General features: G+C 41.7%; 1 protein-coding gene across 1 annotated transcript; it reads right to left on the reverse strand.

Annotated features, from left to right (window-relative positions):
* Positions 1–108: 108 nt before the first annotated feature.
* EFCAB14 (EF-hand calcium binding domain 14) lies at positions 109–17,508 on the reverse strand. The gene is made up of 11 exons (XM_071565654.1): positions 17,088–17,508; positions 16,021–16,169; positions 12,630–12,775; positions 10,648–10,746; positions 8,587–8,697; positions 7,677–7,757; positions 6,639–6,827; positions 5,881–5,961; positions 4,599–4,710; positions 3,666–3,797; positions 109–2,853 (listed from the first exon to the last, which is right to left on the reverse strand). Exons 1-11 carry the CDS (start codon positions 17,261–17,263, stop codon positions 2,678–2,680), a joined length of 1,452 nt encoding a protein of 483 aa, XP_071421755.1. The 5' UTR covers positions 17,264–17,508; the 3' UTR covers positions 109–2,677.
* Between the last annotated feature and the right edge of the window lie 215 nt (positions 17,509–17,723).

Here is a 17,723-nt window from a genome sequence, read left to right on the forward strand (position 1 = left end):
TCCCTGCTCCCCGCTCCGCTCCGCCCGCCCCGCTCCGCCCACCCACATATGGGCCCGCCTCGCCCCGCCGCGGCCGCCCCTCGTCCCCCCAGGAACTGTCCACAGGCGCACACTGGAAATCAGCTTTTATTGATACATATATAAAAAATCGCGCTGCATGAGGAAGGCCGCGCAGCCCCGCGGTGTAGCCCCGCACAGCCCCGTAACCGCGAGGGAAAGGTGCATACAGTGGGGGTCACCCAAAGCCACAGGTACAGCCCGAAAACGAAGCCAGGAATCGCAGCACAACAGCAAGAGTGTTCCCGCTACAGCTCGCTCTCACCGCTTCATTTGATTTCGGACAGACAGCGCTTTTTTTCTCTAGGACGTGCTGCCCAGAGCTTTCAGCCGTCCCGCTGATACCCCCCCCAGCAGCAGGCGCAACTGTATTTACTACACTCGCGGCTTTTGTGCCCTCTACCATCTGCAGCGTGAATAAACACGGGAGAGGAACCTTGCCAACACGCGGCATCAGGGCTTGGGGAAGCGTGCGGGAGGGACAGTGGTGCCGCAGCTGAAACCTCGCAGGGACGGGACCCGCGCTCCCAGCTTGCAGCAGAGAAGCGATCCCCGTAGTCGGGGATGGCCAGATTTTGTCTAACTAGTAGCACAAGTCCATCCTACAGCAGCACTGACTACAGCGATTAGCAATTGACTACGCTCTCGACATGCAAGTTGAGCAGCACCCCCGGCCAGCTGAGTCCCAGTGCCGATTGCTGCCCAGCTCGGCTCCTTGGGCACAGGCAGAGGACGCGGGCAGTGGAACAGCACACATTTTGCCTGGCTGACAGTTTCATCACTGCTGTTGAAGAGCCTTCTAAAACAAAAACAGACTCAAAACAAAACACTAACAGATTCACATGGTGATACAGGAATTCCTTAAATTTTAAAGTAAGTTCAATTTCATACAAATAAACTTCCAAAAATATTTTGCAAACTCTGGCACATGGCTATGATACAGTATGTACAAATAAAATATCAGAATCGTTACATTTTATTGCTTTTTGTTTTATTTGGTTAAGGAATTATACAGTAGTGTATAAAAGGGTGCAGGAAGCAGCAAGAAGCAAGTGTTGACTTCTTGCCCTCTCCAACGCCAAGGTTGGTTGGTTTGGTTTTGTTTTTAAATACTACATTTTCAAATGTCACATCAAAAGCATTTTGGTATTGGGTGACATCTGCATTACCCAAACAGGAGAGAAGAGCAACAGTGAAAGAAGCCTAGGGAATGGGTAACAGGGCTACATTTTGTACATTCCTTTGCTGATTCATAATACAATAACTGATAAAACATCCAGTCTAAAGTTGTATAAAAGTCAATGATTATGAACCAACTTCCACATAAACTGATGTTTCAGTGTGGTGGGCAACTTCAATTCATTAATCATGCAAAAAACTCTTAACAAGGTCAGTGATATTTGTGAGTAAAATCAGCCAACTTGGCCCTGATCCAGCCTGCAAGAGAGAACCTCTCTGTAGAGGTAATATTTCTATGTTCCAAAAGGTTATACTTTGTGTTTAGATCCTCTGCTACAAACAGATCTTTAAGCTCCTCTGTAGCAAGGAAACCTCACTTACAGCCCAGGTCTCAGTACAGAATGATGATGCCATTGCACATACCTACCCTGATTTTACACCCTTCTGTTGGCAAGAACACAAGAAATAAAGGTACCAAGAAGAGATTACAGTCACAAACAGGACAAAACTCACAAATCTACTCTGGGTCTTCTCACCCACTTCCACTCCTGGGGTATATCTGTGCACCACTGAGGCACAAATTGTTCAGGTGCTACTCAGCAGGCTGCGCTGTAGGCTTTTACCTCTTAGCATTTGATAAAGCTATTCAGTGTGTTCATTTAAAAAAAATAGACAGGCTCATTTCACAAAATATAATCTGGATGCAGCACACCAAAGCTTAAAGAATGCTGAAGTGAAAATCCAAGCACTTGGCAAATTAGTTGCTCCTGTAGGCTCATGATATAAAAACACTTTCAACTCTTCCCTTTAAAAATACATCCTGCTGTAGATGGGCATGACTTACCCCTTCTGCTTTCCTCGGACAGGCTAAACTCATTCATGGATTTACTTAGTCAAAATCAGAAATTTAGCTGAAACTTTTAACCGCCCATTTCAGGCTCAGTCTCTCATTATAAAACAGTTTACTACCAACACAGACCCTGACACAAACTTGTCCTTAAATATGCATAATTTACTCTCTCAAATATTTACAAGCAGAAGCAGTCCATCTTTTCAAGACAGATTTCCTTCTGCTCTACATAAAGTGCAGCTCTCTAATTTAAGGCAAATTTCAGTGAAATATAAAACCATAGTTTTATTTTAGTATGTACACATTTTAAATTAAAACGAAAAACGCCCTTGAAAAGGAAAGAATGAGAGGAAAATGTTTCCACGTTTGGGAATTTTCTGGATTTTAACACAGTCCCAATACTATGTCCTATTGACATATAAATTTGTAGATTGCTTTTCAATAAATGCAAGTAAGAGGTGGCAATGTGTACAGTAATTTAGCTCCAAAGATCAGTAAAACAGTGGGAAAGTGCAGACGTAGTTTTTCATGTCCTGTAGCTTCCTTTAGCTACAGTAGCATCTACCAATATAAAATTTCTAAATACAGGTCCTATACACCTAATGCTAATCTCAGTTCTTTTAGTGTGTATTTCTCATCTCCATCCGTGTCAAATTCCATAAGGCTCTTTGACTCTTCGGCTGTGAAGCCAAGCAACTTTTGAAGAATTTCATATGAGAGTTTTCCATCAGCATCTTCAGGTGCTTTCTCAAACAAATTCTGAAGATCTGCAAAGAGAACAAGGATTGAAAAGCACCTACTTTACGTACACAGGAACATCCTTTAAGCTGCTTTCCCAGTTTTACAGCACTCAGTCTTACTACCCAGTAATTAAATACAGCATCCCTGAGTGTGGAGTTTGCCTCCTGTGCTGTCACAAGCTGTTGGTAAAAGTTAGGAGAAAAAAGCATAAACATTTCTGATTAAATTACACTAAATCTGAAAAAATAATCCCTATTTCTCACAACAATTAGCAGCCCATTTTACAACCACTAACTGCATACAGATGCAGTTATCCTCCACAAAAGCAAGCTCTGAATGACTGTTGCTATACCAACAGTACAGATGATACAAAGGGAAAAGTGTCTATTCACTTCCTGATTCAGAGTTGCTCTCTCAGTAGCTGAAGAGACTGAACAGCAAGATCCAGAAACCATTCATCTGACCAGGCAGTGTTCCCTTAAAAAAGACAAATAAAGAAAAAAGCCCCAGAACATACACACTCTTACCTACTTCTTTTTCCTTCAGTATGCTAATTCTGTCTTCTACTTCTCTCCCAACCACTGGGACATTTGATATACTACTTTGGTACCCAAAACAATTATAATTCACTTATAATGCACAGTCGGGCTTAAATCTCAGTTTCTTTTCTTTTACATGCTACTCTTTCAGTTGGGATTTTTTGTTTTTTTTTTATAAAAGCCCATAGTTCTTAAGCTTTTAAAATTGACCTCACTTTTCCCAGAATGCTTATACTTATCGTGTCCTAAACATTTACATGAAATATTCAGAAGAAAAGGTCAGCCTAGAAAGGACATACCTTTGATGTTGGAAATTCCTGGTAAGGACAGATGGCTCAGCTGCCCATTACTCTCTGTGTTGTCACCAGCTGACCTTGAAGACAGCTTTGAAAGGTCTGTGGGCTTTGCTGTAGTACTCAGACTACTGTCAACTGTTATAAAACAATCTCTATTAGTCTCACCAATTTCACAGAATTACAGTTGGCTAAAACAAACACAAATCCAATATAAATATTTTTTTATCACAGATGCTATAAGGGATAGGAATGCTGTAGCATTATTTCAGAATACAGCAGTGTTGTCGCCTTTTACCAATAATTAAAAGAATAGTTTTTGGACACAGACTTATCTTTCATTCTGTACTAGGAGATGTGTATTTGTAAACTCCCATACAAAGAAAGACTTGGAAGTGTTTTTCTGCTTCCCACTCTGAGGGTGCTGAAGATGCTTTATTAAGCAAATTACATCTGCTCACCTGGGTTATTTTCATCTTACTGATATCAGTATTTCCCAACAGCAAGATCTAAACTTCCAAGCTCCTGCCTGGAATAGATGAGCCTCACAGTTCTATGAAGTATTTAAAATCTGATGTTCAGCACTACCTCAATACAGCAGAAGTGAAGAACTGAAGTCAGCAGACACACAGACTTTTCCTCTATGTTACACTTAGATTTTGAAAAAGCAAAACCAGTATAAAGTTCTACAAGTTAATCACTGCATCCTTTCAAACACAAGCTATTGATGTGAATTCTGCCATACACACGGAAAATCGCCTTCAAACTTTTGGAGTCATAGTTTTCTGGTTTAGAGGCATCAGTTTCCTACCAGTTTAACTAAAACAACCCTTATAAAAATCTTCAGAAACGGTCTAATTTATCCATCTTTATTAGTTATCCTTTGAGTTACACAGGGAACCTTCAGGTTTACGGATTACTATGACAAGACATTCTTACCATTCTTTGTTGTCTCAATGGGTCTGTCATTTTCTGGTTTGCCTGGGAGAGCATTGATCAGCTGAAGCTTCTCTTTTAGTTTTGATACCTGAGAATCTCTAGTTTCTGTTTCCTGCATATGTAGAGGGGAAAAAAACCCACTTAAAAACACCCCTTCAGTAGAGGCAGATGATCAGGAAAAGTAGTAATTTAAAATCTGTAAACACTTTTGACTGACTTAGGCTGATCTAGACTGATGAAGTTTAAAACAATGAACAAGATTAAAAAAAATCAATGGAAAGATGTTAGGAATAAATTCACATGGTCTGTAAGAAAACAACAGAAACAGTACCTCAACATGACAAAAGACAACTATTTTGCAGACCCCAATTTCAAAAGAATCTGACAGTTAGTTCCCATATTCCCTATGGAAAAGAGCAAGACACTGAAAAACTGTAATATGAAACAGTTAAACATACTTGGAGTGAACATTTATATATTAATGGAATTGCATAATTGTTTCAAGTATTTGTCTGCAGTACTAAGTACCTTCATGCAGGAGTCACTCTATCTCTGCCAAAGTAAAACCTCCATATTTTTTAACCTGCAGCTCCTTTGCTCTTTTTATGAGCAGGTTCCAGAGCACAAGTGGAGTTCACATCAATACAAGCCCAGAACTGACAGTGTAGCCTGTTTGCTCACTCACTTTCTTTCCAGCAGATGGAAACTAAACTCAGCAGGTTCGCTTTCTATTCTCTACCCATAATTTGGCCATTCACTTAAACTCGCTCCCAGCCAGTGATAAATCTGAGGGGCTTTCAGCAAGTCCTAGACTCCACTAGTGCTTACTTTCTCTAAGCTGACCTAAGAAAGTTTTTAAACCTGAATAAATGCAGTTACCCCATTTGTAGTGTGAACTCTCAACAGCTGGGCTACCTCTGTGGAAAGCCTGGCAATGGGTACACAAAAGAGCTGGCTGCCACAGTCCCTGTTCCACTGGACCACAATCTGAATGTCCCAGGATTATTCCAGCTGAATGGAAGGACACTACAGTCAATCAAGATGGAAGAAAAGTTGTCATATTTTAAAGTATTGCCATTCTGACTTTTCTTCCATCCTTATTGACTTTCGGTCCCCAAAAGGGAGTGGATTAACTGTCCTACTTGATCAGAGTAGCCTCTGATAACTTCAGCAGAACAGCCTGTTTGCAGACCCTTGCTCAATGAAGGTTCATTTCAAACATGATTAGAAAGACAATTACATCCTCTATTAATCCAGTGTAATTTGTATTTCCTTACTTTACCTTCACTTCTTTCTCTGATTGAGTTCCACTATCCAGTTGATCTTCATTTTCCACTTTTAGAGAGGTAGTTGCATCATTCCCCTGCAGAAAAAAAACCCAGCAGAGTTTAATCATGTGCTTTTTTTTTCTACAGCACAGTTTCTTTCCTTCAAATTTGGCAGGCCTGAAGCAGGAAAAAACCAGGGCGCATACCTGCTAGAATAAACATGAAGTTATAAAAATGGGTTATGTAATTTACCACAGCAATGTCAGCTGGTTCCTTTATTGCTAAACATACAGAACATGTTCTCACAGATTGGCCCCAGTATGGCACACAGAAAGCACTGGAAGAATTTATGAACATATTTAGGGGTGTTTTTGTTGGGTTTTTAGAATTTCAGGACTGTTGAACAATGTAGAGTCCCACCTAGCTCCTCAGTGGTCTTAACAGATCTATGCCAGAGTGATTCCTAAAACATAATTCAGTTTGTGAATCCTGCCCCATAAAGCAATTACTTCAGTCTCAATGTCACAGTGTTTTGGACAATTTCCTGTAGATTCTGCAGGGAAGAAATGAGACACTGTTTCAGAGATACCCTTAATGCTTATTATCTCTTCAGAAATACAGTACAAATTCCAGCCTTTTATAATGAAATCCTAGTATCTCGGGTCTCATTCTGACATTTTCTTTAGTTAAGACTGAAAAACTGTATCTGCAGTGTAAGGAATGCATTGAAACTACCAGCCTGAGCAGACACCCTTAGCAATCAAATACTTACCAGGCTGGCAGACAAGTTCTCTCTTTTTTCCAGATTATTCGCAAGGGGAGAGTTTTCTAACAGCATAACCTTCTGGCTCAGGTTGCCAATGGCTGAATCTACATTTAGAAGCCTGATGTCATTTAACTTTTGGTACACCACCACGGTATTATTTAGTTCTTCCAAAGCTGCACGCAGTGTCTGGCTTTCCTGAAATACAAACCCAGCACGTGTCAGTTTCCTCAGCCTCTGCAGCACTCTTGCTATTAACAACACAACTGACCCAGTTTAACTGGGCAGACTTCAGAGTGGCTCTCCACCAACACCGCTAAAAACATCCAACTGGAAGTTTCCAAAAAGTTATTCCAACTGTCAAAGTTTGAAACTGAGATTCTTCCTCAGGGCTAACCTCTTTCTTGCTACTGTAATCACTTCAGCTGTGCCAGTGAACACAGAAAGCCTATTCATCTCATTTTACAGGTCAAGCTTGGTAAGCACAACTATTTTTCCCAAGAAAGCATGCATGGAGTATATTTATACACAAAACTCATTTTTGAGGAAGATATTGACTATATTACATGTAAGCAAGAGCAGTCATTCCCTTCCAACCCATTCAGCTAAACACCCACATATTAACCTTGTTGATGAATTACTGCTTTCCCCACCTCAGTACACAGAGGGTGACTCAATATATGCCACTCCCAAATTTGCTCAGATTGGCAGTACTTGCCATAAAATCCACTCCATTAAAAGGCTTTAACTCACTGCCATTTACATAAGCAAAGTACAACTATATTTTGTCAGATAATGGTTTCAGCCTTATTACTCCTCACCCAGTCAGAACACAAAAAATATACTGAGACCAAGGCACTTTCCTGTTTGCATATACACAGGAACAAACTACAGCAAAATTATCTTATGCTCTGTTTTGAAGGATACTATCTGTATCATCTTGATAAAACCCATACATTTTGCAGACTACAGTACTGCAAAACACACAGGTAAGTTATGCATCCATGATACTTGTACCACAATTCCTTATGCAACGGAAAAAAATACCTTTTTGGAATTTTCTGTCTGATTTCTTTCAGTCCTTGGCACAGCAGTGGAGGGAAGTGAAGGCATCTGTTTTAATTCCTTCTAAGGAAAGAAGTAGAAAATTATGTTACCAAATGCCTGAAAATAAGCTTTTAGTAACTGGCAGACTGTTGCTAAGGATGTTTTGCTACAATTATAGTCATTCACATCTGTTGTACATGCAGTATTTTAACTAGGCTAATAGAGTTTTCTCTTTCAAACACATAAGGGCCAAATTTATTTTTATTAAACCCTCTTAATTAGCTCTTCTTCATTTAATGAAGTATTATGATACACATTCACCGATATACACACTGCCATATCTGCAATGTTTTCATAGCACCCACTGACTCAATCAAGCTTTATTATGTATCTAATTTAGATTTTATCTGGAAGAATTGAAGGCTGTATTGCAGTTTAGCTGAAAAACTATAATTATTGGTGCAGTTTGTTAACCCCAAGTGAGAGGTCAGCATAAATACAGAGAGTAGTTTTTGGTAAAAACAGTAGCAATTTCATCTGTATATGCATCCTTAATTCAACCAACAAACTCTACCTCAGTTTTCTGACCATCTTCACACCTAAAATAGTGCAATTACCATAAACAGTAGCCTGGAAAGTTTCCCAAGGCTCCATATCTGAGGAGTAGGAAATAAAAACATGCAGGATAAGAAGTGCAATAGGGAACAACAATTCCGGCTACAGAGAAATAACATCCTTGGTACCATATAACAGATGTCACTCAGGAATTAGAAGATTAGCTAATTAATGTACCAACGTACTGAAAACTGAAAAGCATTTCAAAGGCTTGAGGAGAACTTCACATAGTTCTTTAACTTTCTTCATATTAGGCAGGTAACTGTTTAAACTGTCAATCAGTACATTTTCTTACCACATCATTCTGGAGTATTTCTACGGATTTCTTGTATTCTTCAATAGCTGTCTGTATATTTTCAACATCATGAGCCACACTGGTAAGGGTGCTTCCTATGTTTGCTACAGTCTGCAATAAAGAAGATGACAGAAATCTCAACCTTCTTCATACTGCAATGTACCAAAGTTCCGGTTTCCTGAACACAGTGTTTTGTTAGTGAAACTGCAGGCAGACTGCCACAAAAATACACATGTGAGTTTGAAGAATTTGGAACTATCTTTGCACTCAAAACTAAATTATACCCATTGCATCTCCAGGTGAAGACACGCTACACTATGAGGGCTTAAACTGGATAACTAAAATGAAGAGCTTGTAGGTCCCACTCCCAAAACATTAGAAACGTTAGGGGAAAAAAAAGGATTAATCCCTATATAAAGACATCTTGCTTCCTCTCTATAGGGAGTATTTTTGTATTGAATATAAGGATACTGATAGCAACATTTTATCCCACCTTAAGTTTTTCTCAACAGCTGCTCATCAGACACATCATACACTGTAACCCTAGTCTGCCAAAGGTTGTAGATTAGATTTTTCAAGCAAGTATTATCTTTTATTTAAATCAAAGAATAGCTCTGAGGCCCTGCGAATTCTGTAGGTACAGTCAGTGAGCTTTAATAGCTTTGTCTCTGATTACTCCTGCTCATCCTTCCCTTGCCTTCACTGATGTGAATTCCTCCTACCTCCAACTCAATACCTTTAGAAAGTGAACTATTCTGTAAACCCAGCACTGCCAAATCCACCACTAAACCATGTCTCCAAGTTTCTATCCACGTACTTCAAATACCTCTAAGGGTGATGACTCCACCACCCTCCCTGTGCAGCCTGTTCCAACGTTTGACAACCCCTTTGGTGAATGAATTTTTCCTATTATCCAATCCAAATCTCCTCTGGTACAGCTTGAGGCCATTTCTCCTTGTACTATCCTTGTTACCTGGGAGAAGAGACTCACCCTATCTTGCCACAACCCCCTTTCAGGTAATTGTAGAGAACAGTAAGGCCCCCTCCGAGCCTCCTTTCTCCATGCAAAACACTCCCAGCTCCCTCAGCTGCTCCTCATCAGACTTATGCTCCAGACCCTTCACCAGCCGTTGCCCTTCTCTGGACACACTCCAGCACCTCAATCTCTTTCTTGTAGTGAGAGGCCCAGAACTGGACTCAGGATCTGAGGTGCAGCATCATCAATGCCCAGTACAGTGGGACAATCACTGACCTAGTCCTTCTGGCCACACTATTGCTGACACCACATGCCTTAAGAGTTCCTTCTGATAAGACAGTGAAAATCCAGCACACTCATAGCAGCAAGTAAGAGACTTAGGAAATAGCTTTGTACTCCTCCCAGAAGAAGAAATCCTAGCAGCTTAGTCAGCCTAACCACACTTAATTGCTTTGCATATCACTAGCTTGTTGATTATAAATTAATTTTGTAGGGATAGGAAATGAGACATGGAAACCCATAATGCCACAAAGACTGGAATCACATTAGGCCTTAGCCAAATATAAATGCTTATTGCTAAATAAACAAAACTGCCATAGCAAGTTTCAACAAGCCATTCCTTTTACCAAAATAAACAGTTCTTTGTAAAGAATGCTCAGCTAAGGTACACAATAAGACACTGCATTAACAGAGAGCAATCCATTTTCTTTTCCAATTAAAAAAGCTAAACAAACTATCTATTTGTAAACAGAGTTACAAAACTGCAGCAGATGCTTCCACATATCTTAAATGATATTAACATGAGCAGCTTGAAGTAAACAGAAAGCTCAGCTCCAAGGTAAAGACATGACAACATAATACAAACAAATGCATCTCTAAAAGGGCCTTCCTATTTTTTACCTGCCATACATTATCATAGGACCATCCAATATCAAGTATACGAAGTCAAATTTTAAAGACAAGAGAAGCAAATACTCCTTGCATGCAATTCAGGCAGCTCCTGTTGTCACTGCTGTCCCCAAGAGCCCAGCTGCAGCTCAGCAGCACAGGACACATTTAATGACATCTACATTTAAAGTGCTTACCTTCTGAAGTTTCTCTACTGTGAGAGGAAGAGAAATCAAATCAGCAGCAGACTTTATGTTGTTTTTGAGATGATTTACTGTTGAGGTCAGTAGTGATATCTAAACCCAAAAAGGAATACTTAGAATTAGGCAACATAATCCTGATTCTGACCTTCCCCAATACTAATGACCTACTGTGTAACATTAAAACATAAGATAATACAGAATTATATATGCACACACGCAAAACACCTCTCTCCCTATGCTAGAAGTCCTGCCTAGGCTATGTTAAAATACTCTGATAATGCAAAAGAGTAAGTTTTTATTTAATTTTTTTTCTGAACTGAATGAAAGCCATAGAAGCCCCTTCTTTTTAATAAGATACCATCTGCCAATTTTACATTCATCCTCTTAGAGAGAGACTGTTGCCCAAGAAAGACTAAGAATTGTGCAAGAAGTCCTTATGTGGAAGAAACAGTTACACGCTTTTGTATTTAGCAATCAAACCTGCTTGGCAAAACCCAGCGAAGCCACGCAACTTCTCTAGTTGAGTGATGGGCAAAGAAGTTGCACGTATCATTCAAACCTTCTGCTACAGAAGTGGAACAGTGACAACCTACGCACAGCAGGTTAGCTCAGTTTCTGTCACCTGACTGACCCTGACAGCAAGTTATTCAATGCATCTTCGTGAGTACTTATTCATTCCAATCTAGAGGTTGTCAAATAAATTAAAAACTGCATGCTAGTCATTTGTTGCTAATGCTCTCGTTTCAAGACCAATTTGCAGCAATCAGTAGTCAAAATGAAGTGAAAAAATTTCTTCTTACATTTGACAACACAAAAGTGGAGTGGATAAAATCCACTTGCTTCTGGTTATAAAACAAAAAAGCTCTTTTGCAAGCTGAGGAAATGGGAAAGATCTTAATTTTACATTAGGTCAATGTTGATCAGATGGCATGCAGATCTAGTTCCACAGCTGTAACTATTGGCTGAGATTATTCCCAGCAGCACATCCCAACAATTCATTGAAAAAAAAACCAGTTAACTAAAGTTTGATCCCCAGAAGATCTGGCTCAGATTGTATCCAAATCCTGAAGTAACTTAAGGGCCTGCAAGAACCATGTTCAAGTATCTTTAACATACAGGTGCAGATAAGAGCATTTTAGAAGTCCTATGAAACACCTAAGTAACTGTGGATAAAGACTGAAGATGCCAAAGAAAGCAAATCAAAATTTCAGATACACTTACATACCTCAGTACGCACTTAACCACTACACAGGACTGAAGAAAACCCAAACAGAACAGGCACTTCAGTACTCTTAAAAATTAAACCCAAAGCACCCATGTCAAGGAGGGTTCTCCACACACACCTCTTGATACCATTCACTGTGAGCAGCTCTGAACTTTTACCCACCTGGGCAAAAATTTCAGTAAGAGCCTTCCTGGATGCTTCAACTAAAACATGAGTTAATAGAGCAGCCAAGGAAATAGCTCTCTGTTAAGTGGCTTAGTTCTAGCAGTGCCAACAGTGACAAGATTTACACCAGCTCAAGAGTCTGAGAGTGTGTTAGCAGATTTTATATTCACCACTTCATCGACTACAGCAACAGGAGCTTGCACTGAGTCAGGTAACACTTACAAAACACTCTCGCAAATTTGAATGTCAAATCTTTCATCATAAACATCACAACTATTTGGCAGGAAAATTAAGAACTGCACGGTTCAGAGGTTCTTTTAAATTCTGCCCGAAAGCTTCACACCAGTTATGCAATTTCTCCCTTCTGTGATCAGTCTCCAGCCCAGCTGGATACTCAAGCTGTTTTTCGCTTGTTTAATAATGAGGTTTATACTCTATTTTAACCTTAAAAATAAAAGTTTAGCATACAGTCACAGCAGTCTTTAGATAAAACCTTAGCACTGCACCTAAGAATAATTTTTGTAAACAAAAAAATTTGAATGGAATATTTTATTATACTCCAAAAGCAAGCACTGATCCCTCTCACCTGTTTATTGATCTCTGTGATATTTATCCAAATTTTATTCAGCCCCAGTTCTCCAGTCTCAATTTGTTCGAGCTGCTTTTGGTTCTGCACCAAATCTTCATTCAGTTTAGGAATTTCTTGGAATGATGTCTTTTGATTAGATTCCACTAAAAGAACAGAAAAATAATTAACTATTAAATTAAATATATTAAATATAAAAAATGTTTTTTAAAAAGAGAAAACATTTGGGTAAACAATGTTAAAAGGCAGAAAACAAATTACAAATGGCAACATCTGCAGCAGTGAAAGAAGGTAACAACAGTATCTATATTTGGGTTTATTGCCAATTCAGGATTCAGTGTTCGTTCAGAATGACAGCTCTTTTTTGCTTTAAGAATACCAACATCTGCAGAGAGAACCCAGAGAGTCTGTACTAAATTTAACACTTTGCACAGTACTGTCATTCTAGCAGGCCTCAGCAGGTCTTTATTTAGTGCAGTTATTTTGCATTACCTTCACAGGGGTACATGAAATAGTAACGGACCTGTAAGTAAGAACTGCCACCAGTCCCAGGGCAAAGGAGGCAGGTGCAACAAAGCTTAATGCCCTTTTCAAGCCTGGCAAAGGGGCTGCTGCTGCTGAAGTAAATTCCAAAGAGATTAACATGATTACAGCTGTTATGTCTGATAGAAAGACAACTGAAAAAAACCCTCTAATTTTATACACTAATGCCTGTTAGTAAACAAAGCAGTAAACAAAGTCCTTGGAAATAAAGTCAGTTATTATTGCAAATAATACTACAAGAAGGGGGAAATGTGCAGCTCGAAGCAATTCAAGTGAGCCTCAGAAATGCAGCTCTTCCAGATCTGCAGTGACTAAGCTGTTTAGCTGTAACCACTATTAGGTAACCCTTAATCCCCAGGTCTGAGAAACAAATAAGCAAAGATTTTGAGATGGAGATGACAGAGTTCTTCAAAATCTGCACCTCCACCCTGTAAGGCAGCACTGGAATGCTCCACAACAAACTGTCATGGTTCAGACCAGCCTGCCAAGAGCAGTGGGACCTATGTGGAATGTAGCTGGCAGCTCCCAGAACAAATTTCCACGCGTGACCCATCCAGTCAAAAGGGGAAGCCTGTGGAGTAGATACCCAAACACACACAAACGGAAAGCTGTGCACCTTCAACAAACCACTTCACTCCTCTTAAGGCAAGTTCTAAAAGTACTTTCTATGGATAGAAAAATCTAAATTGATCACCCAAGATCCCAATAACACTTTCAATTAAATAAGACCCTGAAAAGCTTATTTTATCCAGAACAGAGAGCTAATTGTGTATTGGACACAAGCAGTTCACATTGACCTTGATATTTCAGAGGCTCTTACAGACAAATTATTTTCTGTTTTGACACTCTCACTGTGTACAGTGAGACTCGAGTTTTCTGCAGTACTAGGAAGATTAAGTACCACATGTTCTTAGCAATCACTATTAACAACTGACAGGAAACACCACATGACTTCCTCCTATTCCAAACACACTAGATGCAAAGATGTCTTTTTTTTAAAAAGCACTCATACTGTACTCAGAACATAACAAACATCACCAAAAGAATCCGCTCTAATGGAGGGGGAAAAAAAATCGATGAAGATTCAGAGGAAGGTTCCCTTTCCAAACTTGCTGTAGGAGACATGGATCATGTGCCCTTGTTTCTCTGTTCACCCACACATCTTACCAAGGCACAATGCTACCTTTTGGAACCAGACTGTTCTTGCTGTCTGCTTTTTTATTGCTGTTCTTAAATGCTGTGCCTCATTATGAGGCTTCCATCCAACTTCTAGGCATGCTATTAGAGCGGCAAGGAAATTTGACACGTTTATCACCAGACATAGTATTAAATGCATAGCTTTTCTATCAGAGCTGTTAAGAAGAAAACAAGCCCATCTGTAATTGCCAGATGATCTGCTCAGAGAGAACAGCTGCTTTAACAAAGAGGTCTGTGTACCACAGGAATGATGAAACTTAGCTACACCAAAGCCAAGGATTGTTGTTCTCATGCAAAACTTTTACTGTCAGTACACCCTTAAAGCAGAGCAGGCCTTGAAGAGCAGCAGTTGGCTGACCCAGAACACAGAAACAGCTACTGTGGAGCTGCTGGGTACAATCACAGCTGCAAAGCAGGGCCTGGCACTGAAGGTATCCTCCGTAACTGGTAGACAGGAATTACAGATAACTTTCAGAGCTCAGTATCAGTCAATAAAAAAGCTCATCTAATATCAGTTATTTCTCTCACACCCAGCCAGTCTGTTCCACCTCCTCACCTCACAGCAGTTACACACCTGAACAGGAAGACCTAAACACCAAGAGCAAAGAATTCCTGCACACATTTCTTCACCCTCTCTTTTACCACAAGCAAAACAAGTCCTTTGCTTACCTCCAGCCCGAGCAGTCTCCTAATTTTTGAACTGATTTCACCAGCTTTATTTTTAAGATCATCCTCATGTCCTGGGCACTAAAACTTTAAGATGAAGATCAAAGTTATGGCACAAACCCCACAACAGCGGCACTGCTTCTCAGGTAAAACACAGCTACCCAACTTTCCTGAAGCAGTCAGAGACCACCTGAATGCTTAAGCTTCACTCTCTTCTGCTCCATTCACACAGCTCCTTATCTTATCCTTGCCCTTTTCAACATATATAGGGTTTTAAACACTAATAAAATAAGGCACCAAAGCATATCTTGTGCCCAGACGTGAGGTACAGAGAACCAAGAGTATACCTTATGTGCAAATCCCACCATTTGTTACACCTCAACACTACAGAAATTACACTGAAATCTTACACGAACAGGGATAACTTGAGACGTAAAAGAAAAATGCCTCACATTAACTCCATACTTCAAAGTATTGAACATGATGTAACTTGAAACCCTATGCAACCTGATGTAAAAGTTGTATGCGAACAGGTCAACGCAAGCAAGACAAACATTCAGAGGATACAGAAAGAAAACACAGTACTGAAATAACATTCAAATTGCAGTAACACCATAGCAAGTATCTAAGGTTAGAGTTCCTTAGACTGCTTTGACAGGGCTGCTCAGAACATTTTTAATAGAGTCTTTCTTTGGAAGAGAGCACTCCTAAGACCACAGTCAGGAATTACAGATATGTTTGTAAAAGCAACTATAGGCCCACCTAGTCCAGTGTCTCTGCTCCTCAGAAGATATAGAGCAGGCAAGAACATAGAATATTCACCTCAGATTTGCCAAGCCTCCAAGTGTTCTTAGCTCAGAGGACTCCTCACTTCAGAGGTAGTTTGCCTACTCAGTACTTTCAGCCTTTGACTGAGCAGGTAAGCAACCAAAACTCTTCATATTGCCCAAAGCAAATGTGAAATAGTAGTTACATTTATACTTACTAGTTCGAAACTTCTCCTTTATTGCATCCAGATCCTCCTTGAGAGCCACCTGCATCCAGACTAAGCCAACACACGCTACCACACAAGCGGAAAGAATGACGAACGCACATAATGGGTAACAGAACTTGCAGCATCGTAGATAATCTCCCCTGCATGAAACAAAGTAACAGACTGTGAACAACAGTACCTAGAGTTTTATTTTAAATGCTGTTCTAGCAAAGGGACAGTGTTGCAACAGCACACATTTGGGCTGACAAGAGCTAAAAAAGAGTGTTTCTAGGAATAAATAAGGCTATAAAGTGAAGTCAGGGCTGTTCCTCTCTGTTTGGTTTATCCTCAGAAGGCACATCTAGCATATTTAAAAGCAGCTGTCAGGTTTTTCTTACTAAAAATTCCCGCTCTGCTCACATAAACTTATGCTAGGCACATCTGCCTGACAGCTTGAAAAACACACTTCAAGACAGGGTATTACCATAATGTTAAGACAGGTATTTCTAGAGTGTTCTAAATTGCAAAAGCCCAAGTGACATACCTATTTTCAGGTATTCGTAGGGGCCCATAATTAATGCTGTTACTTGGCAAAAGCACATCACATCTGTGACAAAACCAACACTGCACCAGCTCACAGAAGCAGGACTGTGCCATGCTGAACACACATGGGAACTGTGCTCAACAACATCAACGCCGGTCCCTGAGCTGCTCCAAGGACTTGTGTTGCGGTGAGCACAAAACAGAAAAAAACGGAAGAAAACAATCTATAGGATGGTATAGTGGAAGGTGCCCCTGCTCCTGGCAGGTGGTTGGAACTAGATGATCGTTAAGGGCCCTTCCAACCCAAACCATTCCGTGATTCGATGTCAGTATCCACCAGACAGGCGACCTGTCGGGTCGGTCACACTCAGTGCAGCTCCGAGTGTTTCCTGGCAGTCCCCAGCCTCACACAGATCCCATCACCCCCAGCTGCGGACCCGACCCACTGAAGGCAAGGCAGCCGCCTCCAGCTCCGCCGCGCAGCCGAGAGCAGAGCAGGACCGGGCTGGGCCCCGCACACAGCCCCCGGGACTCACTTTCCGCAGCGGCCCCGCTCCCCCGCGAACTCGTCCTCCTCGGAGCTGGACTCGGAGTCGGAGGCGGGCGGCTCGGTGCGAAGCAGCCGGTGTCCCGAGCCCTTCTTGGAGGGCTTCTTCCTGCGGCCGTCGGCGGCCAGGCCGATGAGGGCGTTCAGCTCCTTCCGCTTCTTCATCCTCTTGTGGGGCGGCGGCGCGGCCGGCGGCTGGCTCCCGCCTCCCTCCTCCTCCTTGTCCGCCGCCGCCGCCAGCGCGCCCCGGCTCGCCAGACTGCGGCCCGGCGGCGGCTACAGGCGCTCCGCGGGGCCGCGGCTGTTGCTGCCCCGCCGGCCCCGCGGCGGTTCGCCCGGCCCCGCGGCCGCCGCCCGCCCCGCCCGCGCCATGGCCGCTCCGGCCCCGCCGCTGCCGCCTGCCAGCAAGGCGCGCTCCCACTGGCCGCCGCGGGACCGCCCCGTTCGCCGCCGGGGAGTGCGCTGGGTCGCGGGTTCGAGTCCCGCCCCCGGCGGGTGGGACAAGTGCTGTGGAGGGACGCGGGGTGGGACGGACAGTGGGCTGGTGCCGCTCGCAGCGGGTCCTCACCGTCCCCTCGCCCCCCTCCAGGCTCGATAGGGGCTGTTGCTCCGCGAGATAACCGTG

This window comes from Pithys albifrons, chromosome 10 (assembly GCF_047495875.1).
Source record: "Pithys albifrons albifrons isolate INPA30051 chromosome 10, PitAlb_v1, whole genome shotgun sequence".
In the NCBI taxonomy this organism is placed as follows: domain Eukaryota; kingdom Metazoa; phylum Chordata; class Aves; order Passeriformes; family Thamnophilidae; genus Pithys; species Pithys albifrons.